Source organism: Natrix helvetica (assembly GCF_964273705.1).
Source record: "Natrix helvetica genome assembly, chromosome: Z".
Classification (NCBI taxonomy): domain Eukaryota; kingdom Metazoa; phylum Chordata; class Lepidosauria; order Squamata; family Natricidae; genus Natrix; species Natrix helvetica.
This window is the reverse complement of record NC_138554.1, coordinates 29,768,029-29,792,871: the sequence shown is the minus strand read 5'-3', so window position 1 is coordinate 29,792,871 and position 24,843 is coordinate 29,768,029. Positions and strand designations below refer to the sequence as shown.

At 38.5% G+C, this 24,843-nt stretch overlaps 1 protein-coding gene across 1 annotated transcript; it reads left to right on the top strand.

Annotated features, from left to right (window-relative positions):
* Positions 1–8,781: 8,781 nt before the first annotated feature.
* Positions 8,782–21,164, top strand: LOC309401362 (vomeronasal type-2 receptor 26-like; the record flags this gene model as incomplete). Its single annotated transcript, XM_081970432.1, has 6 exons — positions 8,782–8,924; positions 11,187–11,478; positions 12,549–13,397; positions 16,759–16,986; positions 19,182–19,308; positions 20,263–21,164. The coding sequence occupies 6 exons, from the start codon at positions 8,782–8,784 to the stop codon at positions 21,162–21,164; spliced, it is 2,541 nt and encodes an 846-aa protein (XP_081826558.1).
* Positions 21,165–24,843: the final 3,679 nt, after the last annotated feature.

Sequence of the window (24,843 nt, the reverse complement as noted above, 5' to 3'; positions counted from 1 at the left end):
TCCCTTTCTTATCATACCTGAACATACCTTAAATAACTTAACAATTGAATCAGGTGTGATAAATATGGGAGTTGTAGTAATATTTTCCAGTCAGGTTTGGGTTTATATCCCTATTTTAGAGTCTTAAAGAAATTGTGTTCTTCTGGTATATAAAGGATAATATTTGTACCTCAGGTTGAGATGTGGGGTCCTTTCTCCTTGGTTTCTTTCTTGCAAACATTTCATTACCTAAAGTAGGTAAAATCATCAATGCTAGATTAGTTTATCTAGCTTGGATAATGAAATGTTTGTAAGAAAGCAACCAACTGAAAGAACACCAATGACATAGTATATTCTACAGATCTGTGAGCTGTACATTTATTATCTTTCCTCCCTTCTCATTCACTTGATATATCTATAAAGGGAAATTACCATCAATTGTTCTCAAAACTTCTAAGTTTCTTTGATCAATGGCTTTTTAACATTTCCCTTCTTTTCATATTTTACTGATGTGGAATATATTCTTTATTGTCTTTCTTTAGGCATTAATCCTAGACTGGCTCTTTCCAACTCTTGCCTCCTTGGAAAATAAAATTGATATTTTGTAAAGACTATAAAAGCTCACCCTGAAAGCCATACATTTTAATAATATTTTGATCTACAAAAGCTCTTTGAAATAATTTAAATAGATCTGCCTCTCTCTCTAAAAAAGGCAATTACTTCTAGTTACATTCTGTTACAGATTTTGGTGCCTCTCACACTTTAAGTATTATTTTTTAAGTAAAACAAAATAAATGCATTTTTATAGGCTAAGTATTTCGTGAAATTGTTGAATAGAATTATAGAATATTTGAAATTATTTTCTGTCTTGGGTAGGAACCCAAATTGGGAATGAAATCTAATATTCCGTTCCCATTTGATTAAATATGCCTGACCCTGTGATGGCCTCCCTATTGATTGCAAACTCCTGGTGTTAGATCTGGGCAACGAGAGACAGACTGCGGACACGAAGTGACTTAACAGCTCTTTATTAATAGTAGTAGTGATCCAGCTTGCTCTGTGGTCGGAGGGTTCCCCTTTTATAGGGATTGGGTACGCCCCTCGACCAATCAGAACGATACCTGTTTCCCGCTGTAGCAGCGGACCAGAGAGGAGACTTGCCACGATATATGTTAATATCTAACACCCCTCCCCTCCTAGATGGAACGTTGCGGTTAGTAATATAGTCCTTAAGATACGTTGGTGTTTGCCTTACTCGGGTGGAGCGTCGCAGTTCGGGTTGGTCAGAAGTAGTTGTAGGATCGGTTTCTTTCTGTATTTCGTTTCCGGGCGTTTGCAGGCTCTCGTTGCTTTGGCGTTCGGGGATCTGCTCGCTTTCGTTGCTTGGGGGTTGTTCCGTTTCGCGCTCGACCTCTTGTTCTGTCCTTGGCTCGCAGGTGTCGTAGTTCTCTGTGTTGGGGCTCTCGAGTGGCTGGCTTTGCCATGGCAGGTAGCTCTTGTTCTCTGTTCGTAGATCTGAGTGCGCCAGGCGACCCCGTAGTTGATCGATGTGCCTTTTCCAGTTCCGCCCATCTTCTAGTTCCAACAGATACGATCGTGGCCCCGTGATGCCAATGACCTTTGCCGGCATCCACAATATCCCCCCTGCATAGTTGTGGGCGTATACTGAATCCCCTATGCTAAAACTCCGAATTTTGCTTGTAGAGTCTGGGGGAGCTGTGGCAGAGTAATTTGGGTGAAGACGGTCCAGGTGAGACCGTAGACGGCGGCCCATGAGTAGTTCAGCGGGGCTCCTACCCGTCGTTGCGCTGGGGGTAATGTGTTGGATCAATAGGTAATGGTCAATGCGTGTTTGCCAATCACCTGGATCCATCCTAGCGAGGGCCTCTTTTGCGAATCGCACCATTCTATCCGCCTGTCCATTTGATTCCGGATGGAATGGCGTGACGAGGGCATGCCGAATTCCCTGACCTGCTAGATATGTCTCAAATTGCATGGCCGTGAACTGGGGCCCGTTATCGGAGACCAGGAGGTCGGGCAGGCCATGAGTGGCGAAAAGTCGCTGTAGAACCTTAATGACTGCCTCTGCCGTGGTTGAAGTCATTAGGACTACTTCTAGCCATTTCGAGTATGCATCCACAACTATAAGGAAAGTCTGACCTTGGAATGGCCCTGCGAAGTCGATGTGTATTCGCGACCAGGGTGCTTTAGGCTTCTCCCATTCTGTGGCGGGCGCTTCCGGGGGTGCTGGTCTCGATTCCTGGCATGGGTCGCAAGTGGCCACCCATTCCTCTATTTCTTTGTCCATATTTGGCCACCAAACGTAACTTCTTGCTAACGCCTTCATCCTAACAATCCCCGGATGACCAACATGTAAAGCATCTAATACATTCCTACGCAAGGCATACGGAATAACGACTCGATCCCCCCACAATAAACAACCTTGTAACACTGAGAGTTCATCCCGTTTTGACCAAAACACTTTGAATTCCGGGCCCACGTTTCCCTTCGGCCACCCCCTCCAAACCCAAGTTTGAACTTGCTTTATTAAATTGTCTTTAGAAGAAAACCTTGCAACATCGTAGGAAGAAACCGGTCCTGAGTCCAAACAATCAATGAGCAGCACCGGTACTTCGGGAGTGGGGTCTGGCAAAAGGTCCGGTAGTGGGCAACGGCTGAGTGCGTCTGCGTGTCCTAGAGTGGAGCCCGGTTGATGAATTAACTTGTATGAGTATGCAGCCAGGAAAACAGTCCACCTGGTCATGCGTGGAGAAAGGGAGACTGGAGTGGGGCGGTTTCCCGCCAAAAGTCCCAACAGCGGTTTGTGATCTGTAATCAGTTCAAAATCGCGGCCGTAGAGATATTCGTGGAAACGTTTTACTCCAGCTACAGCAGCTAGCGCTTCCCTGTCCATCTGGCTGTAATTCCTCTCGGCCGATGAAAGAGTCCTGGAGTAGAAGGCGATGGGTGCTTCTTTTCCGTTGGGCATCCGGTGGCTGAGGACTGCGCCGACTCCAAAAGGTGATGTGTCGCAGGTCAATACCAGCGGTAGTGTCTGGCTGTATTGGACTAACAGCGATTCAGTGGTGAGCAGGCGCTTTACTCCGGCAAAAGCTGCTGCTTCGGATCGTCCCCATTTCCATGGTGTGTTCCTCTGGAGTAGACGGTGTAGTGGCTCAGCAACGGTCGCCTTCTGTCTCAGAAAAATGCTGTAGAAGTTAAGTAGTCCGAGGAAGGCCTGCAACTCGGTCTGATTTCGTGGTGTGGGGGCGTCCTGGATCGCCTTAATTTTCTTTGAAGTGGGGTGTATTCCCTGACCATCGATTCTATAACCCAGGAATTCTACGCTCGGCACGTTAATTTGGCATTTTTCCTTTTTGAGGCGGAGACCCTTTTCTCTGATTCTGGCCAAAACAGTTCTGACTCTTTTATTTAATTGCTCCTCGTTTGCAGCGGACACCAAGATGTCGTCAAAATAGGGGACGACTCCCGGTATCCCTTGCAAAAGTTGTTCCATGACGCTCTGGAACAATCCTGGAGCAATACTCACACCGAATTGTAGCCGGTTGTATTTGAATGCTCCTCTATGCGTCACTATAGTTTGGGCCTCCGCTGTGGCGCTATCTACGGGCAACTGCTGGTAAGCTTGTGCCATGTCTAATTTAGCAAATACCTTTCCTGGCCCCAACGAGTGCAATAAGTGCTGTACTACAGGCACAGGATATGCGCTTTGTTGTAGCGCGACATTAATTGTGCATTTATAGTCCGCACAGATGCGGACTGATCCGTCTGGTTTGACTGGGGTCACAATGGGTGTTTCCCAGCGCGCGTGATCCACCGGCTCAAGGACTCCTTGCTCCACTAACTTATCAATTTCCTTATCTATTTTTGGGCGGAGTGCAAAAGGCACTCGTCTCGGTTTGAGTCGGATTGGCGCCACTTTGGGGTCTAAATTGAATGATATCAGTTTACCCACATACTTACCAAGACCGGGGCTGAACACATCCTCGAACTCCTTAAAAATCTGCTCAGCGCTGCTGTTTTCCACGGCGTTGATTCCGGTGACTTCTAGCCCCAAGGATTCAAACCAATCCAGTCCTAGGAGGTTTTGTAATGGTGCGCTGGCGATGGTCACGGGCAGCAGGGCTACGATGTCCTTGAAACGGATCTGGAACGTGCCTTGGCCCACGATGGGGACTCGGTTCCCCTGGTAGTCTCGTAGCAGGATGTCTGGAGCGCGTAGTTGGCTCTTTTTGAGGCTAGGGATAGCTTGTTTCATGGATGCCCATGAAATGATCATCAGGGATGATCCTGTATCAACTTCCAGCTCGCAAGGTGAGCCCTCCAAGAGGACTGTGACTTTCAGTTTTTTAGGCCGCTTGGTGCGGACCTGGCTTATTGTTGTGAGATACGTTCGCAATTCCTCTCTCTGGGTCAACTCTATCTCAGCATCTGTATCCTGAAAATACTCTCGTTGAGCGTCTTGATAGAACGCTCTCTCAGCTCTTTGTGTGTAGTCTCTCTGGGAATACGCTCGCTCAGCTCCTTGTGTGTCATCTCTCTGGGGATACGCTCGCTCAGCTCTTTGGGAATTTTCTCTCTGGGTAAACACTTGTGGATTTCTCTCTGGGCGCCCTTTTTGATTTCGCCAAGCCCCTGGGTTGGGCTTCTGTTGGCGGTACATGGGTGGCTGCCGTGAGGCAGGGACTTCGCTCCGGCACACTCGTGCGATGTGCCCAAGTTTGTTGCAGTGCGAACAAACAACGTTCCTGAACCTACAGGTAGACCTGGGGTCATTCCCTCCGCAGCTTGCGCAGGGCGGCAAACGGAATCCGGGTCTCCCCCCAGGCCTCAAGTGACTGCTCCGCATCAGGTGACTGTCCTCGAACTCGGGATCCTCGTAGTCGGGGCTTGTGTCCTCGTAGTGAACTCTGGTTTGCCTTGGTACTGGCTGGTTTACGCTGAAACCGCGTTGTATGGTTACCGATGATTTCTCCGCTGACTCTGACGCTCTTGCTTCGTTTAGAGCTATCTGTAGGGTTAAATTTGGGTTTGCCAACAGCTTCTTTTGTAGTGAAATGTCTCTTAACCCACAGATAAGCTGCGCTAGGATATGCTCGTCCAGATCCCTGAACTCGCAGTGAGTTGCTGCTTTACGCAGGGCTGCAACATATTGATTGATTGATTCTCCCGCCTTCTGGTTCCGCGTGTTGAATTCCTTGCGGCAAACATGGCGGGAAGGTTTTGGCGCGTAATGAGTCTGTAGAGCCTGTTGCAACGCCGTCCATGATACTGCCTGTATCGGAGTAGGCGCGGTGAGGTCTCTGGCCGTGTTGAAGACTTCTTTCCCGCAGTAGCCGAGGAAGATGTTTTTCTTCCGGGCGTCGGTGATCCCCGTGTATTCGTTCGGTTCGAGAAAACACTCGAATCGAATCATGAAGGCTTCCCACTCGTCGTTCGCTGGGTCGAATGGAGCGGGGGGAGTGTGCATCGCCATCTTCTCTCGTTTGAATTTGCCGCGCTGCGGTGACCGAGATGGCTGCCGGAATTTCTGCCGAATTCCTGGGCTGGATCAAATCCGGAGATTCTGGAGTAGCGTTCTTCGTCCTATCTGCCTCTCGATCCCACCTTCATCGCCAATGTTAGATCTGGGCAACGAGAAACAGACTGCGGACACGAAGTGACTTAACAGCTCTTTATTAATAGTAGTAGTGATCCAGCTTGCTCTGTGGTCGGAGGGTTCCCCTTTTATAGGGATCGGGTACGCCCCTCGACCAATCAGAACGATACCTGTTTCCCGCTGTAGCAGCGGACCAGAGAGGAGACTTGCCACGATATATGTTAATATCTAACACCTGGCCTGGTAGAGCTTGTGGATCAATTATTCCAACTTTTCTTCTTAAGAAAGATTTATTAGGAATAGTCACCCAGTTGACAATATCAAAGCCAGCTGCTAATTCTCCACTTTGTACCCTATAAATTATAAATTGTATAAGTACCCCGCAATGCAGTCTTGTGACTGTTTAACAGTTCGTAATGTGATTTAAGGACTCTGGAAATATCATGTTGTTGATCAATGTCCCTCATTTTCTCTTTTTCTATTGATTTGGCCTTCTCCAGGGTTAATTCGCCAAATATTCAGAGAGGCCCAGACCACAGCATTCTATTATGCAGGTACAATGTCAATGGGATTGGTAAATATTTAACACCAGCAAAGGCATTCAGCCTGTAGGCTCAAACATAATTCTATGGCCTAGTCCAGGCCCAAGCATTAATAGCAGTAACACCTACTTATATACCACCTCCTAGTTCTTTCCAACCCTCTCTAAGCAGTTTACAGAGTCAGCATATTTCTCCCAACAATCTGGGTCCTCATTTTACCGACCTTAGAAGAATGGAAGACTGAGTCAACCCTGAGCCAGTGAGAACTGAACTACTGGTAGTTGGCAGAATTAGCCTGAAATACTGCATTCTAACCATGGCTCATAATACTTGACACATTGGCTTCAATCCTCAGAACTGCATTGGGGGGAGCATTTTGGGGTGCCAAAAAAATCCCTGGGAAAATTTGATTGAATAGCTTCATAAGCCCTCATGTTTTTATATGGCCTGAGTTGCATAGTTAAATGTCTTTTATGTGAATGGATTTCCAGACAGATTGTAGACTACAGGAACCAGTTGTATGCCATATAATAGTTGGGCAACTATATCTGCTGTAAATAATTTAGTCCCAGCTGGGACATATTGTTGCCTATGAAATTTAATTATTGTTTGTGTGCTCTTGTGTACTCTTTTGGGCAGTAGAAAAGATACATAGGTAGTCCTCGACAACATTTCATTTATTTAGTGACTGTTTGAAGTTACAATGGCACTGAAAAAAATGATTTATGACTATTTTTCACACTTATGACTGTTCCAGCATCCCCATAGTCATGTGATCAAAATTCAGATGCTTGGCAACTGACATTTCTGACAGTTACAGTATTCCTGGATCGTGTGATTTCCTTTTGTGATCTTCTGACAAGCAAAGTAAATGGGGAAGCCAAATTATTTAACAACCATTTGACTAACTTAACAACTTACGTGATTGACTTAACAAATAGTGCAGGAAAGGTCATAAAATAGGGGAAAACCCATTTAACAAATTTCTCACTTAGCAACATAAATTTTGGGTTGGGTTGAGTTTTGGCCATAAATTGAGAACTACCTATAGTTTACATAGGATGTTAATTTCCCCATGGCCTGAAATACTATGCCCAACTATTTAAAGCAGGAGTGTCAAACTCACGTCCTCACAGCGGCATCATATGACATATCATGACTTTTTTCCTCTTTGCTAAACCGGGCATGGGTGTGTGAGGCATTCAGCCCATGGGCCACAAGTTAGACAGCCCTGTTTTAAAGAATTCAATCTGTTCCAGTTCATGGGAATCAATTGTGCATTTGTACTTTTGTTTTTTGTTAGAAAAGATTAGCATATTAGAGTTGTCATAATTAATTATTAATTGCCTGAAACAAGAATTATTGTTAGAAAAGATTAGCATATTAGAGTTGTCATAATTAATTATTAATTGCCTGAAACAAGAATTATCTTGCACTAACACAGCCATCACAAAATCATATTTAAATTCTACCTTCCATGGATTCACATCTTGGGGATCCAGTCTACCTCTACCCCCCCTTTTTTTAAGTGGGATAGGATCATATGAGTTTGTTATATCAGAAATATTTATTTGAATGAACCCTGGAAAGAGAGAATCCATATATATATTTCATGTGGGTAAAATCAGAAAGAATAGAGGTACTAGAATATATAATAAGAGCAAGCCCAATTCCCTACCAGCCCTGAGGATGTTGTCTACTTTGGGTAATGAAATATCTGCTGGAAGATTATCAAGCGCACAGAGCACCAAGGACCCCTAATTTCAATCCTGAGTTATAAATAGTCTCCTATATTTATCTGACAAATTTTGTAATTTTCTCACATACATTATAACAATTCAGAATGTTCCTTCACTTCTTTTAATAACATGAATATTAATTCATGTTAATAATTTTAATAACCTAAATATTCGGTTTTGTTTTGTTTCCCATAAAGTTGTATAATATAAAGTATTACACCATTCCCTATTGACAAGTCTTTGAACATTGTAATTATGTTAGATTATTCCTCTGCCAAACCCAGATGCATTTTCTCAAACCAGTGAACTCCTTCAGTAACAACATATGAAAGTTAATATAAAATATTGTGGTGCATTTGAAACTAAAAAATAAACTGCAAAGATAGGCAGCGTCCCATCAGTCTGATGTTTCATTTTATCAGAAGAATCCAGTACTGATTACTTTCAGAATTTGTTTGGATCAAAAAATTTGTAAATTAATTAATCTAAGTTGTCTTTCTCAGCTCAATAAGCTGCTTATTTGGATTATACATGCTGCAGTTCTGCACTTAAAATGTATTTCATTTTTTTTAAAAAAAAAGAATGAAGAGAAAATATGCATTTGGGGAAAAATAAAGCTAAAATGTGTATTTTAGGGTACATGCATATTTTCAAGGAGAAATCCAAAGATAAATCTTATTAAAGTGAAATGTTTTATTATCCTTTTAAAATTAATAGTGTAATGTAGACTGAATATTGATAAAACATGCAGACTCAAAAAAATAGCAGTACTGGACAGTGTCTTAAAGCAATGAGTGCCATGGAAAGGGTATTTTTGCTGCAGCTTTTACTTTGGCAGCTGCTCCATCTGGTCCTAACTAATTTCCTAACTAATTTCAAGGCACATGATAACATCTGCTCTATGAGTGATCCCTTCCAGTTCCCATATGAGTATTCCAAACCAGGGGATGTAATAATCGGAGGGATTGCTGCACAATTTGATTGCCTGCTGGAAATAAGCAACTTTGAGGAACATCCCGAAACAAAGGTGGTAGAAGAACTCATGTAAGGAAATTTCATCTGGTGGTAGTAGTAACCGGAAGTAGGAAGTATTCTGACTGTGATCTAATTCATTAAAAAAAGCTTGAAAAAACTATTTTTGAAGTGTTCGTTATTGTTAATCTTACAGAAATAAATTTTAATTCACTTGGTTCTATGTTCTACTTCTATATCATGACACGTTTTGCTTTTTTAAAATCCCTTGATAGTTCTTATCCTACGACTTCCTTCAAGGTAGGATCTGGGTTTATTACTACATTTTTCATCTTCTTTCTCTAAAATAATACTAGCATTTCCATGTTTGTTTTTTGAGTCGTTTAATTCACTTTCCTTTTTAAACAGATCACAGTATCATATTTCATCATTTGTGTGTGTGTGTGTGTGTATATATATATATATATATATATATATATATATATATATATATATATATATATATATATATATATATATATATATATATATATATGCTGGTTTTGTTGTATTCGGGTCTTTTCCCGTGTAAGGTTGAGATTGTCTTTGCAACGTTTCGGCAGGATCTCACCTGCCATCTTCAAGCGTGGGCTTAAAATGGATTTTTTTAACCCATTTTAAGCCCACGCTTGAAGATGGCAGGTGAGATCCTGCCGAAATGTTGCAAAGACAATCTCAACCTTACACGGGAAAAGACCCGAATACAACAAAACCAGCATACCTATACCCGTGAAAATCTACGAAAACAAATATGTATGTATGTATGTATGTATGTATGTATGTATGTATGTATGTATATATGTATGTATGTATGTATGTAATTTGTTAGGCTCAAACTAATTTGTTTAAAAATACCTGTGACTATATAAATATCTACATTTTTACATGTTCTGTTGGCATTACATAGATATTCCACAGATGTGAGTTTCAATGTACAATAATATAACACTGTTTCACTTAAGCCACTTTAAATCTTTCCATTGATATTCCACAGATGTGAGTTTCAATGTATAATAATATAACACTGCTTCACTTAAGCCACTTTAAACTCATTTGTTTTAACACAGAAAAATCAATAAATTACATCACTTTCTTTTTTGGGGTGGAGTGGGTTGGGGAAGAACAAAATTCCCAAGGTACACCTTTTCCCTTTGTGTTGGGGACCAGCCTATAATCTCAGAAAAAAATGAATATTGGATACATCCTATTTTTTAATCTATTTCTAGTATGCCATAGCTAGAAGCAGGCAGTGAGAAAGAGAGGACAGGGAGATGGGGAAAAATAAGGGAAGAGAAGTGAGGAGAAAAGAAGACAAATCTTATCTACACCAATGGTGGGTTCCTACCGGCCCAGCTGAACTGGTAGTGGTTTGGCGGCCTGGGTTACTGGAACTGGCAATGACCCCAGCCTGCCATGCCCCCTGAACCAGTTCTCTGGATGGTGCCATAGGCCATCTTGCTTTTTTGCTTCTATGCATGCACAGAACAATTTTTTTGCACCGTGCATGCATGCCCACAAGCAAACCGGCAATAGTGACTGCCTGAACCCACCTGATCTACACTCTTCTATTCCGCAAGGAAAAACCCAGCAAGGCATTACTTCTGTTGAAAGTTTTGATCACTGTAGCAATAGAAATATATTTTCCCCCTTAATTTTATTAATTTTAAAAAATAAAGACCTAGATGCAGGTTGTTTCTGTGATTGCAATACCCCAAGAACATTAGATTTTAAATTTTTATTTTGCAGTTTTAGACAATCTATAGTTAATACTTTCCATTGCTTTCCATTGCTATTGAATAAAACATCTATATATGAAATAAATTAGCTTTGACTTTTGGTTTTACAGTTAATATTTAACCATTTATCTATCCTTAACTGATTGTAATGACTAAGAATTTTCAGGCTTGCTAATTACTAGGAGAGGAATTATAGGATTTCTAGATTGGATTGTTGATTAGACTAAGTGAGAAAAATCACTGATGGCTGAGACGGGCTAGTTCCATAATGCTTGAAACAAAGCTACATTTATGTCCTTGAAAACACTAAGTCAAGCTTAATTTTAGAGCAGCATATTTTTTATTCAACTTGATTGGAAAAAATTATAGCTTAAAATTGAGTCACAAAAACAAAAAAGTTGTTATTTGTCATACAGTACTCAAAGTATGTCAATGAAAATTCATTTCTGTGTAAGCCTATATGTGACTTTTCAAACATTTAAATTTGTTTCTAAATGCAGTAATATGCATACAAAATAACGTGGTAGTTATTTCATATGTTATATACATCTTTCCTTAGGGCAATGTTAAAGAATTACCAACATGTACTTTCATTAATATTTGCTGTGAGGCAGATCAATGAGAATCCCAACATATTGCCAAATATCAGCATAGGGTTCCACATTTATGACAGCTACAATAATGCAAAGATGTCTTATCAGAACACCCTGAAACTTCTGTCTTCCCAGAAGAAGACTATTCCAAATTACAACTGCAAAAAGCAAACTAATTTGATAGCTGTCATTGGAGGACTTGATGCCAAAGTCTCTCTTCATATGGCTACCATTTTAGGCATCTATAAGATTCCACAGGTATGTGCAGATCGGCCAGGAATTTTACAATGCAATGCTGCTTGTTCAGTTAATACAAATTGAAAACAAATTTCTGTATGAATTAAATAAAGGCCCTATGACTATGGTCAAGAAATATACCTCTTGTGGGGTAAAAATAATGAGAAAAGGGGGAGAGGGACTATTAGTTTTATTTGGTAAATCTTTAAGTAATAATCACATTGAGAGTTTAAGTAAACCAGGAATGTAGTTTAAGGGTATTCTTAGGGAAGACAATTTTAGATCTCCCCTCTAGCTCAGTCAAATTTACTTCTCCCCCATTTTATTTCTAAAGTTTTTAACAACAATTTAGCTTTGAAGAATTCTTAATCTTTGAAATGTTTACATTATGAAATCTTAAAATGTCTTAATAGAATTACATCCTCATGTGGATTTTGGAAAAGATTCCCGTTCTTTTCTTGTTTGTACTACTTTTTGGAAGAAGGAGGAGATTACAGGGATTACAGGAGAATATAACTTTACTTCAGTGATGAAAAAGGGCAATTATTTTGTTTCAACAAATGTAAAATGATGTGGGATGTTCACATTTGCAAATAGTCACAGACTCAAATTCCCGCTTTTGATGGTGGTTTCCCAAAAAGTATTATTTCTTGCCTCAAAATCTGTTATTAGGAATCTTATTTAGAACTAAATGTATGCCCAATGTATGGAAAAATTATGGTTCAGAATATTAAAACCAATCCTTTAGTTAAAAAAATCTTCAGATATGTGTTTACTGCACAGGAAATTGTGATAAATCATGGCCATTATAATTATATCTGTCTTTATTTCTTTAAATAACTCTGTTTCTTTTGCTTTTACTTAGATTGCTTGCTATCCCAAGGAAGTAATGAGTCCAAGCTTTTTATGCATTCTTTAAGTTATCTGATGTAGATGTATATTGATTCAAAAAAGTGTTGTCATATGTTCTAGCCAATTGAAGGTTAGAAACAATGAAAGAGATATGAGAATGTTAATAGTATATGGAAAATTCAGAACCAACTGTTATAATTTACCCTTCTTTTGTTTTTTAAAATATATTTTTAACTTAGATTGCTTGCTGTGTGTTTGCTCCAGTGACGAACATTAAAATACAACTCCCCTTTTTCTACCGAATGATCCCTAGTGAAACAAATCAGTACATGGGACTTATTCAGCTGCTTCTTTTTTTCCAATGGAAATGGATTGGAATTATTTCACCGGATGATGATCAAGGAGAAAAATTTGTGCAGGCCTTGTTACCCATGCTTTCCCAGTATGCAATCTGTGCAGCAATCATTGAAAGAACTCTAACCCTTTCTGGTGTTTTAGAGAATGCTGAGTCATTTGAAACTGTTTTTGAAATGGCTGCATCATTAGCCAAATCCAATGTTAAGGTCTATATTGTAAATGCAGAACCCCAAGCTGTCTCATGCTTGAAATGGCTAGTATACATTTATGGGAACATACAAAAGTCAATACAACTAACCAGAGGCAAGATGTGGCTTATGACAGCCCAGTGGGATTTCTCATCAGAGACATTTCACCGAGATTTTGATATACATTTTTTTCATGGTGCCTTGTCTTTGGCAAGTCACTCAAAAGAAGTGCTGGGATTTACAGAATTTCTGCGTTCTCTACAACCTACCTGGTCAAAAGAAGATGGGTTTATCAAGATATTTTGGGAACAAGCATTCAACTGCCTTTTTTCTAATTCTCATGAGGACAATAATAATAATAATAATAATTCTTGCACTGGAAAGGAGAACTTAGAAAATCTTCCTGGAACTCTCTTTGAAATAACTATGACCAGTCAAAGCTACAGCATCTATAATGCAGTCCATGCCATTGCACATGCTTTGCATAAGATGTTCTTATATCCCACCTGTAGGTTAGATCCCTCAGATCTGTTACATTGGCGGGTAATGCTTTTCAAAATATAATTCTCTTTAATATTATTTAGACAATATATAATAACTATTGCTTCTAATCAAAAAGTCTATATTTCTTTACAATATTCTGATCTCAAATTTTGTATCTTGTCTGTGATGAAATATCTTTCTTCCCTAGCCATCACAGACCACACAAAAGCAATGAAACTATATTCTAGTTCATGGGACTAATCTAATATTTCTTTAACTTTTCCTATTCTTGTCTGTCTGCCTGTCTGTCTGCTGCCTGCCTATCTCTCATAGAGCATAGTATACAGCATATGTGCAATAAACAACAACAACAAGAACAACAATAACCATAAGTCAATGCAAAAGACTGCTTTACTTGAAACAGTTTACATGCTATGGCAACATATTTAATACTATCTGCCTATGTCACTTCGCTCGCACGTGCCACCTCTGGACATGCGCAGGAGCTTCTGTGCATGTGCAGAGCATCAAAATGATGTCCAGGTGAGTGGGCGGAGCCTGCTACCAAACGTGCCTTGCAAGCGAGTAAGTGAACAGCGAGGTAAGCAAACAGTGAGGGGGAGATCCGCTGTGCCACTTTATTTAGGTTTAGTTAGAAAGCAGGAAATCCTGCTTTCTAACTAATATAAATTGTGTGGCATAGCTGCTCATAGGAAAAAAACGGTTTACCTGAACTAGTAGTAGTATTTTTACTACTGGTTCAAGCAAATAGTTGGCATCTTTGCTACCATTTTGGGCGAAGTGGTCCGAACTGGTAGCATTTCACCCCTGGTCCAGTCCTTGGGAAAAATATAATAGATGGATAAAAATGCTAAACTCTGCCTAAACATCTGACTGACTTTGTAAACAGCCAAAACAATGAATATCACATAAGATGACTAAAAACAACACATGGCAAAGTAGCAATAGTGGTACACAGGAATATGTTTAAGTAATATAATTTGTCTACAGCAAGAAATGGTGGTAACATAAAACACACAAAATAATAGGAAATCAAGAAGCTAAAGTCATCTAGGTCATAAGAATTTAAACTGACAAGCCACATATCCCCTAACACATATCACCTCATACTTAACAATTGTCAATATGAAAGAGAGAAAAAAAAATCTGGGTAATAGATGCTGCAATATCTACAGATAGTAAAATAGAAAAGGAAGAATCAGAGAAACATATAAAATACAAATGCTGCAAATAGAAGAGTTACGGCTGACAAAAGAAGGAAAATATTACTAATAGTCACATTGGGTGCAATCTCAAAACATTCTGAACCATCTCTTCAACACCATCAACATTGAGGAAATTATGCTTCTTCAATTTAAAAGACAAATTTGTTTGAATTAGCTTACATCCTGTGACAGTATCTGTGACAAATTACCTTTCCCAGGTTCTTGGGAAAGACTCAATAGAAAGACAAAAATGCCAAAACTAGTCTAACTGGTTAACATATATGTTTTGTATGCTCAGAGACTTTGGACAGCACACTAGCTACCATAGTGCAAGGGACATTAAATCTTTGCCTCCTGACTAAAGATAAAATATTCCTTTCCTTTGTTTTCTATTTGTATGAATTGTTCAGGGAAGTTAACATGGGACTTACTGTAGCATATCTCTTTTTTGAGGCTCTGAAAGAATTTTGGACAAAAACATGTTTCAAACATTTTGTCACTGTTGTCATGGGACAGTTCTGCTATGAGCAAATTTTGAATCCTTCCTGCTCTTATATTTAGGAAATAAATAAAGGAAATTAATGAGAATAATATGCAAAACCAATGTCAATTTACATGGAAAAGGCTGCAAATCTAATTTATATAGATTTAACTTTAACTTTTTAACTTTTATTTGATTTCTAGACCGCCCCTCTCCCAGAAGGGACTCGGGGCGGTGTACAGTCATATTAAAAACAGTAAATATACATAATATAAATATAAAATAAATATAGATGTGGCTGGAGGAGGTAGCAATAGTTTACTGTACTATAGTTAAAGTTAGATTTAAAATGTTAAAAATTTAAAAATACATTAGAAAACACCCCTAAAAACTATCCCAGGGTAAAATATTTGCCAGGAGGTATAAATGGGACTATAAATGGGCCAGGCCAGCTAATTGGAACAGGTGAGTCTTAAGTTTTTGTCGGAAGGAGCGGAGGTCGGTAGTAGTTCTGATATCAGTATCGATATTTGGAAGAGACGTTTGACCTTTTACACAGGGGTGATAATGTTCCATGTATTTCCAGGGAAAACAAAAAGGTTTGGGAAAATAAATACAACAGGAAATGAGATACGTGAATTTCAGTTCCACACATATCTTTATTTGATTTCCGTTGTTGAAACCATAGTTGTATGCTTAGTTCAATACCACATGGAAACCAGAGAACTAGTCCCAGGGATATTCTCATATTCAGTTTTCTATATTTCCTATACATATTCTTATATGTATTTCCTATATTTCTATATTTCCTATATTTCTATACAAAATGACCTGACTGCCATTTTTTTATAATGGAAAAGATCAGAATTGAAGATATTCAGTAGATTTCATTTTAACCATAACCAGGCATCATCTGGGCAGAGGTAATATAATGTGTTTCAAGTTTATTTGGAAAGTTGATAAATATCCTGTGAACCATCTCAAAATGGTAAACTTGTGTTCTCATTTGAGATTCAAACTCATCTTAAATCTGTTCTTCAGCAAGTATTCTGGAATAGGGTTGTATTCTATCCCTTATATTTTTCAAACCAAGGTCCAAATACAATTAAAAATTAATTTAACATTAATATTAATTGTAATATAATACAGATAATAATAATTGCACTTTAACTCAAAAGCATAGCTCAGATGTTGGTGATCATAACAAAAGTATGGATTGTTGAATTTTCAGTAGCAATTATAAAGAAATATGTAACTAACCCTTCTAAAGCTAAAATGATAAAACAGGAAAACAAAATGATTCATTTCCCACCCTTTCATACTTGTAATGTTTGTTTTCTATCCCTTGTCCTACTTTTGTGTATGCCAATGGCTAATTGTTGGGGATAGGGAAATGAAGGTGTTATTAAACTAATAGGATTTTCATTAAATTCCCAATTTTTTTTAGGTACCTGCCACATGAACAGAATCAGATTAGACTGATATGTTTTGATTCATATAGCATAGTTTTTATATTCTTAATTTTTAAATAATTTTTTATTTAAGATATTAACAAAACGTTTAGCAATAGTGAAATAAACTACTTATTAAAATGAAGGTGGCAGGATATGGATTGCTTTTTTTTGTTTTGTATATTAATAATGTAATCAGAAATGTGGACTTCTATACTAACCAAAGTTTTAATGTTTTAAGTTGTTTTTCTCTTTCATTTTAGCTTCACCATTTTCTGAAGACCATGGCATTTAACCACAGTACTGAAGATACCATATCTTTTGATGAAAATGGTGAATTGGTAGCTGGATTTGATGTTATCAACTGGGTCACTTTCCCAAACAAATCTCTTCTTCGTGTGAAAGTAGGATGGCTGGATCCACAAGCTTTGAGTGGCTCTCAATTAACTCTTAACAGAGAGACCATCACGTGGCACAGTTCATTTAATCAGGTAAAGTACAAATAAAAGTTCAAATATGGAAAGCTAAGTGAAAAAGTGTTTGTAATTCATAAATGATTCCTAGCTAGTAGATCTTAGAAGTAAATTAGTGAATATTTTCTTATACTATTATGCTATTTTTTTTAAATGAGCTTTTAACTTTAAATGAGCTATAAACTGAAAAAAAAATGTCAAGTGCCAGGAAAATCAGGAGATCCAGACAGTTCAAATGAGTATAAAGATTTATTGTAAGCTTAAGCTTTCTATAAGAATGTGAACTACTAGCAGCCAAGGGAAATTAGTGGGAGATAAGAGAAGAAGGAATTCAAGGTGGGCTGAATTTAGATCTCTTGTGGGAGGGAAGAGTCTCATGACTGATGATACAATTGACCCCTTCCTCAGGCTCAGTCTGGTAATCTCCTACAAAGTATTCTTTTGATTCCCCCCCATCCCCGATCTAAAACATAAAAGTGTTTTAGAATATATAGAATGTACTGCTTTATCATTTTCTTTTACATACAATATCAAATCATATTCATTTGGTGTTCGACTTGTTGATACCCAAAGGCTCTTTATAAAATGATCAAATCCTAATCTAGCAGGCAAAGCAAATGATTGGCAAGACTAAAAGCAGGAAACTTGAAGAAACAAAGATGATAATTCTGGCTGCATTAGACCAAGCCTTAAGAACAATGCATACAAGGCCAGCATTAAGAAGATAGCCACAGATGCAGCAAATGCCATTTCTACAAAGAAAGTGAAGAAACAATGGACCAACTACCGTATTTTTCAGAGTATAAGATGCACTGGAGTATGAGATGCACCAAGATTTTGAAGAGGCAATTTTTTTAAAAAAGGTTTTGCATTCTGCAGACCTCCCAAAACCGGCTCATTTTTTGCGAAAACGGGCCCATTTTTTTGTCAAAAAAGGGCATGCATAGCTTTTAGGAGGCTTGTAGAGTGCTCCTGGGGTCTGGAGGGGCCCCAAAATGAGCAAAAAATGGCCTGTTGTTTGCAGAAATGGGCCCATTTTTGTCAAAATAATTGCACTTGTAACCTTTAAGAGGCTTATAGTGTGCTCCTGGGGTCTGGGGGGGCAAAAACGAGCAAAATCTGGTCCATTGTTCACTCTTTTTCCCCTCCCCATCCCCCAGGAGTACTCTGGAAACCTCCTAAAGGCTATGCACAGCCATTTTTGCAAAGGGGGAGGGGTTTTCGGAGGCCAAAAATGCTGTATTCAATGTATAAGATGCACCCAAATTTTCACCCTCTTTTGGGGTGGGGTGGTGATTTTTATACTCCAAAAAATATGGTAGTTAGTTGCTGCCACCTTGCACAGAGTAACTACAAAATAATGGCATGACAAAGTAGCAATAATGGTGCATTAGCCTGTAAGCAAGAACTAGAGGAGGGAGGAATAAAATAAAAAAGTCATAGAAAACAAAGAAACTACATTGCTTTGGGACTTTAGAATTCAAACAGACAGGCACCTGCCATAAAACACCCCACACTTAATAATTGCTGATAGCAAAGGCAAAGTCTGAATAGTGGATGTAGCAGTATCTGGAGGCAGCAGAATATAAGAGAAAGAACTGGGCAACATTATTGAATCAAAGACCGATAAATAGTAATAGAACAACTCTGACAAAAGAAAACAAAGATAGCACCAATAGTATACAATCCCAAAACAATTGGAGCACCACTTGAACACCATTGACAAAATCAAGGTCAGTCAACTGCAAAAGGTGCTTTACTTGGAACAGCTTACAATCTATGATGATACCTTTGACACCATCAAACATCAATATCTGCCTACGCCAGATAATTCAGAAGGACTTGATAGATGTATGAAAATGTCAAATCCAATTTGTATACCTTGCTGACTGTATGCGAAACCGTAATAATAAACATATAATATTTAGTGTGGGGACTGAGGACTACATCATTTTTATAGAATAGTCAAGAATAGTCAAGATTATTGGCTAAAGAGGCATATAATATTATATGTTAAATATAATATAAATCTTGAAAGGTAGAGAAATCCTGTGATTAGCTTGATTAATATCTGTTTAGGAATTGTAGTCATTGAATTTCCAAACTCACCTAGATTTTAATTTTTCCACTCAGTTACAAAAAAATGCTCCCCAGATTAAAAAAGTACGATGTTTTCAAGGATATGTTTATTTATTTATTTGCTCTATGGATAGATCCTGCCTGTTGCTCTGTGTAATGAGAAATGCCATCCAGGTTACAGACGAAAAAAGAAGGAAGGACAGCCATTCTGTTGCTATGATTGTGTTCCCTGTCCAGATGGGAAGATTTCAGACCAGAAAGGTAGGAAATATAATAATTAATATTATGAATTGATTATACACAGGTAGGAAAAACACACAATAATTTCTTTACTGATAGTAAGGTTAATAGAATAACTTTGAATGTTAAAAAATTCACACCAACAATGTCTAAAGCATTGCTTCATTCTCCAGAATCTGAAGAAACCAAAATATTTATAGAGTATTTTGTATACCCCCAGAACAAGCATCACTGCCACATGGAGGTTTGATAGGTATGTATGCAAGGGACAGAGAGAGACAGAGAGACAGAGAAGATAAATGATAGATAGATGATAGATAGATAGATAGATAGATAGATAGATAGATAGATAGATAGATAGGTAGATAGATAGATAAATGATAGTTAGATGAATAGATATCCCAAGATAAAAAAAGAGCTTCCCCTCCCTCCTAGTATATGCTTACTTTTTCTTTGATTTAGAATTGGGGTCAAAGCAATACATTATTACAAACCGTAATTAGAAACCATTAATGGCACTAGTGAAAATCTATATAGGTTTAGAACACCAAATGCTTATTAGGTATTAGGTGTGAAGAATAATCTTTCACAGGAATACATGTGCCATTCGGTCAGCTCTATAAAATAAATACACAACATTCTTAGAAATATATATATTTGTAAAGTAGCAGATCCCAGAAATTGGCCATTGATTTCAGGGTAAAATAAGTATAAGTATACTCTTTATTGTCATTGTACTTAAATACAAAGAAATTGGTTTTAAACTTCCTGGTGCAAAATTACAGCAGAAATGAAAAAAGAAAGAAAAAGAAAAAAACCTAGCATCCTGAATAGAATTAAGAAAAAATCAGCTATGGTTAATATTCTGATTTTTCAAACTTAATTTCTGTTTTTTGTCAAAAGTTTCTATGTAAATTCTGGCAGGAAAGGTCATTCAGTTCATTGAATTATATATCTGCTTATATTTATTTTTAGACATGGACAACTGTTTTCAGTGCCTAGAAGAACAATTTCCAAATGAGAACAAAAATCAATGTATTGCAAAAAGATTACATTTTCTCTCTTTCCTGCATCCTTTGGGGATTACTTTAGCATTTTTGGCTTTATTTTTTGTTGTGCTCACAATTTTGATATTAGGAGTTTTCATCAAGAACCAGAACACGCCCATTGTCAAAGCCAACAACCGGGACCTCACCTACTGTCTGCTCATCTCCTTATTGCTTTGTTTTCTCTGTTCCTTGTTATTTATTGGCAAGCCACAAATAGTGACTTGCTATTTACGACAAATTACTTTTGGTATCATCTTCACAGTGGCTGTTTCTTGTATATTAGCAAAAACAATAACTGTAGTTCTAGCTTTTATGGCCACTAAGCCAGGATCTAGGATAAGGAAATGGGTTGGGAGAAGACTGACCATTCTCATCCTGTTTGTCTGTTCTTTCATTCAGGCTAGTATTTGTGCTATATGGCTATGCACAACTCCTCCTTTCCCAGAGTTTGATATGTATTCCCTTCCAGGAGAAATTATAGTGCAATGCAATGAAGGATCACTTGGTATGTTTTATTATGTCTTGGGCTACTTGGGGTTTTTGGCTATTGTCAGCTTCACTGTGGCTTTCCTAACCAGGAAGTTGCCAGATACTTTCAATGAAGCCAAATTCATTACCTTCAGCATGCTGGTTTTCTGCAGTGTCTGGCTGTCCTTCATTCCTTCATATCAGGGTACTAATGGAGAACATATGGTGTCTGTGGAGATCTTCTCTATTTTGGCATCTGGTGCTGGATTATTAAGCTGTATCTTTTTCCCTAAGTGTTACATCATTATCCTAAAACCTGAACTGAACATCAAGGAACAGTTGATAAAGAGAAACATTTAAGCAGAAATTTCAATGTGTAATAATCTAAAATATTATTACATTTTTCAAATATTCCATTATAGATACCACTATCTTTTTTTCAAGCTTTTAGGCATTCCTAATAACATAATCCTTAACTGACTTGTGTAAATGATAGTATAATTTGAAATTAAGGTAAGAATGACTTGCTGAACTTTTGAAGTAATAGTTGAAGCTTTTACTTTCACTTTTGCCCAATGATTTCACGTAGATGTTACAGAAACTGTACCACACAAAAAAGGAGACATGAGTTGGACCTCTTGCTACTATCAATACTGATTAGGACTGACTATGGAGGAAGAAGTTAAGTAGAATGAAGTTTGCCACTCATCCCAAACTCCCTATGATAGCTTTAAAATATAACATGGTTTATAACAGGGGTGTCAATCTGGAGACCCACAGGCTGGATGCATCACATGCAGACCAAGCCCATTCCAGCTCCATGAATTGGACAAATCCTGTGAAACCTCATGTGACAGCCATAGTTTTGAAATCCGTGGTCTATAGTATCAAAAGCTGCCAATAAGTCAAGAAGAGAAGGATGGATACACTATCTCCATCCCACTCTCACTAGAGGTCATCCATAATAACAACAAATGTTATTTTTGCCCCATACCTTGGCCTGATACACGATTGAAAAGAATCCAGGTAATTTGTTTCCTTCATGAAGCCCTGGTGTTACAATGCCACTGCCTTCTCAGCCAACTTACTAAAACAATAATGGCATTTACATTCTGGAGGATCTTGTCAACTTCCACAGGTTCAGCAGAATCAAAGCAATCCTATGTTCATGATGTAATTTATGCTGATATCATTTTGGTGGCTGGAAATATAAAGCATTTAAGAGAATATTTCACTGAAGATGAAAGAAAAGAGCCAAATTAGTCTGTTGGAAAATATTAAAAAGCAGGCATAGTCAATCTATTCTAGTTTGAAGTGGCCAGAAACCTAATCTGAATCTCACGGGACTAAAGACTGTACTCAAAATGGTGCACAATGTTGAACCTGCATCTGCCTAGTGTCCATGGCTGTACATATAGTTGTTAAACTGTGAGAATGGATTAGGTAATATAAAATGATGCCTTTGAACTGTAGTGCTGGAGAATATACTTTAGAATATATTTAGCACACAAAATACTACAGTACTAGTTAAAGAAAACCTAAGCATTCATTTGAAGCAGTTATAACAAAAGTAAAACTTCAACATATGAAGTAAATTATATGAAGGTACTAAAAATAGGCTGAAGTTTGAAAAACTGAAGCCAAAAATCTGAAAGAAAATGAGATAGAAAATACTAGCAGAAATCCTATTGGAATTGACTCATTAGAACAATGAGTTAGAAATGATTCAATGACTGAACACTAAAGTAAAATAGAATATAGAATATAGAATAGCAGAGTTGGAAAGGACCTTGGAAGTCTTCTAGTCCAACCCCCTGCATAGGCAGGAAACCCTACACCACTTCAGTCAAATAGTTATCGAATATCTTCTTAAAGACTTCCAGTGTTGGGGCATTCACATCTTCTGGAGGCAAGTTGTCCCACTGATTAATTGTTCTAACTGTCAGGAAATTTCTCCTCAGTTCTAAATTACTTCTCTCCTTGATTAGTTTCCATCCATTGCTTCTTGTTTTACCCTCAGGTGCTTTGGAAAATAGTTTGATTCCTTCTTTGTGGCAGCCCCTGAGATATTGGAACACAGCTATCATGTCTCCCCTAGTCCTTCTTTTCATCAGACTAGACTTAACCAGTTCCTGCAACCGTTCTTCATATGCTTTAGCCTCCAGTCCCCTAATCATCTTTGTTGCTCTTCTCTGCACTCTTTCTAGAGTTTCCACATCTTTTCTACATTGTGGCGACCAAAACTGAATGCAGTATTCCAGTTTGAGTCGCCACGATATAAAAAAGTTGTAAAAAATAAAGGTTCTCTTGACAAAAGAGTCATATTTTACCCATGAACGTTTACAGATTCTCAAGAATAGTGACCATGTGAAGTGAAAGATCAGAATTAAGTCCTCCTCTTATATCAATTGGGTTATTTAGTTCAGGGCTGTCAAACTCCTGGCCCATGGGCCGGGTGCGTGCTGGCCACACCCCCATCCAGTTTAGTGAAGGGGAAAAAGGTCCTGATACATTACATGATGCCGCTGTGATGCCGTGAGTTTGACACCCCTGATTTAGTTTATTACAACTGAAGTTGGCACAGTTGTTTTCCATCTGGGTAGAAATTTTAAAATATTCTGAAAAGTCATCTTTCCATTCTAACAAAAGAGAGAAAGGACAAACATTGCAAGAAGGTTCACATCTGTTGCAGTTCACTTCAGCCTAAAAATAAGCCTACATGGATAGTAATATTTAGTAGCAAATCTGCAAGAGTTGCAATTGATGAGATCAAGTGTGTAAAGGGCTTATGATTTTTAAAAGAGTCAAGTCAGTGTAGCAGAATCTTCAAACATTATGATGAATCAATCATGTCCCAAACAATAAGGTAATCAATGATAAAATAAAATGATATCACTCTTAGGAAAAGATGTTTCATTCATTTTTTTTAAAACAGTACAGTATGGAGACATCATCCAGGCATGGCTATGACTCTGTCAGGATCCAATCGGACTGGGTCTACAAGCTTTAAAGACATGCCCATGAGGCTCCTCCTACCCAGCTTAGGTGAAGGCATGAATGTAGACCACTGTATAATTAGTCTCAGTTGATAGATAATATCTCTCCTCAAGGTAAGAAAACAGAGAAAAATCAAGGATTAAGGCATAAAGAAAGGGTGGGGCTGGATGATGTCTCCACCGTCCCGAGAAAGGGTGTATCAAGTAAGTAACTAATACCCATTCTCCTGGTAGGTGGAGGCATGGGACATACCAAAGCCCAATCTGTCCCCTCGGGAGGGTCCTGAATAGAAGTTCATAATCCTAAGAAGGAACCAATCACTGCAACACGCGCCAGCCGAATGAAGCATCAGCTGAGGCATACCTATCGAGCCTGTAGTGGCGGATGAACGGAGAGATAATGGTCCAAGTGGCTGCCCAGCAAATTTCCTTTAGTGAAGCTTGAGATGACTAGGAAGCAGAGGTAGCTGCGCTGCGGGCGGAGTGCACGGTGATATTGGGAGGAACAGGCAGGGAGAGTACGGAGTAGGCTCTAGAAATAGCAGCTCATACCCAATGACTAATGTCAGAAGAAGAGCCCTTAGAGCCTTTCTTACCTCCGGGGTGGAAATTTACAAAAAAAGCCTCAGAGCGTCTGAAAACAACCGTTCTTTTAATATAAACGTGTAGTGCACATCGCACATCAAGTTAATTCCATTTACGTTCCGGGCGATGAGATGGTTGAGGACAAAAGTCAGGAAGAATCAGTTCCTGGGCTCTGTGGAATACAGAATTTACCTTAGGTACAAAAGCTGGATCAAGGCGGACAATGACTTTATCTGGATAAAGTATGCATAAATCTTGGCTGATGGACAACGCAGCCAACTCAGAAATATGCCTCGCCGAGGTTATGGCTACAAGAAAACCCACTTTTAAGGTTAAGTCATATAAGGATACAGATATAAAGGTTCAAAAAGAATCTGAGTTAAAGAGTCCAGGACTTTGGAAACATCCCAAGTCGGGAACCTATGTATTGTCAGTGGCTTGACGTTTGTGGCACCTCT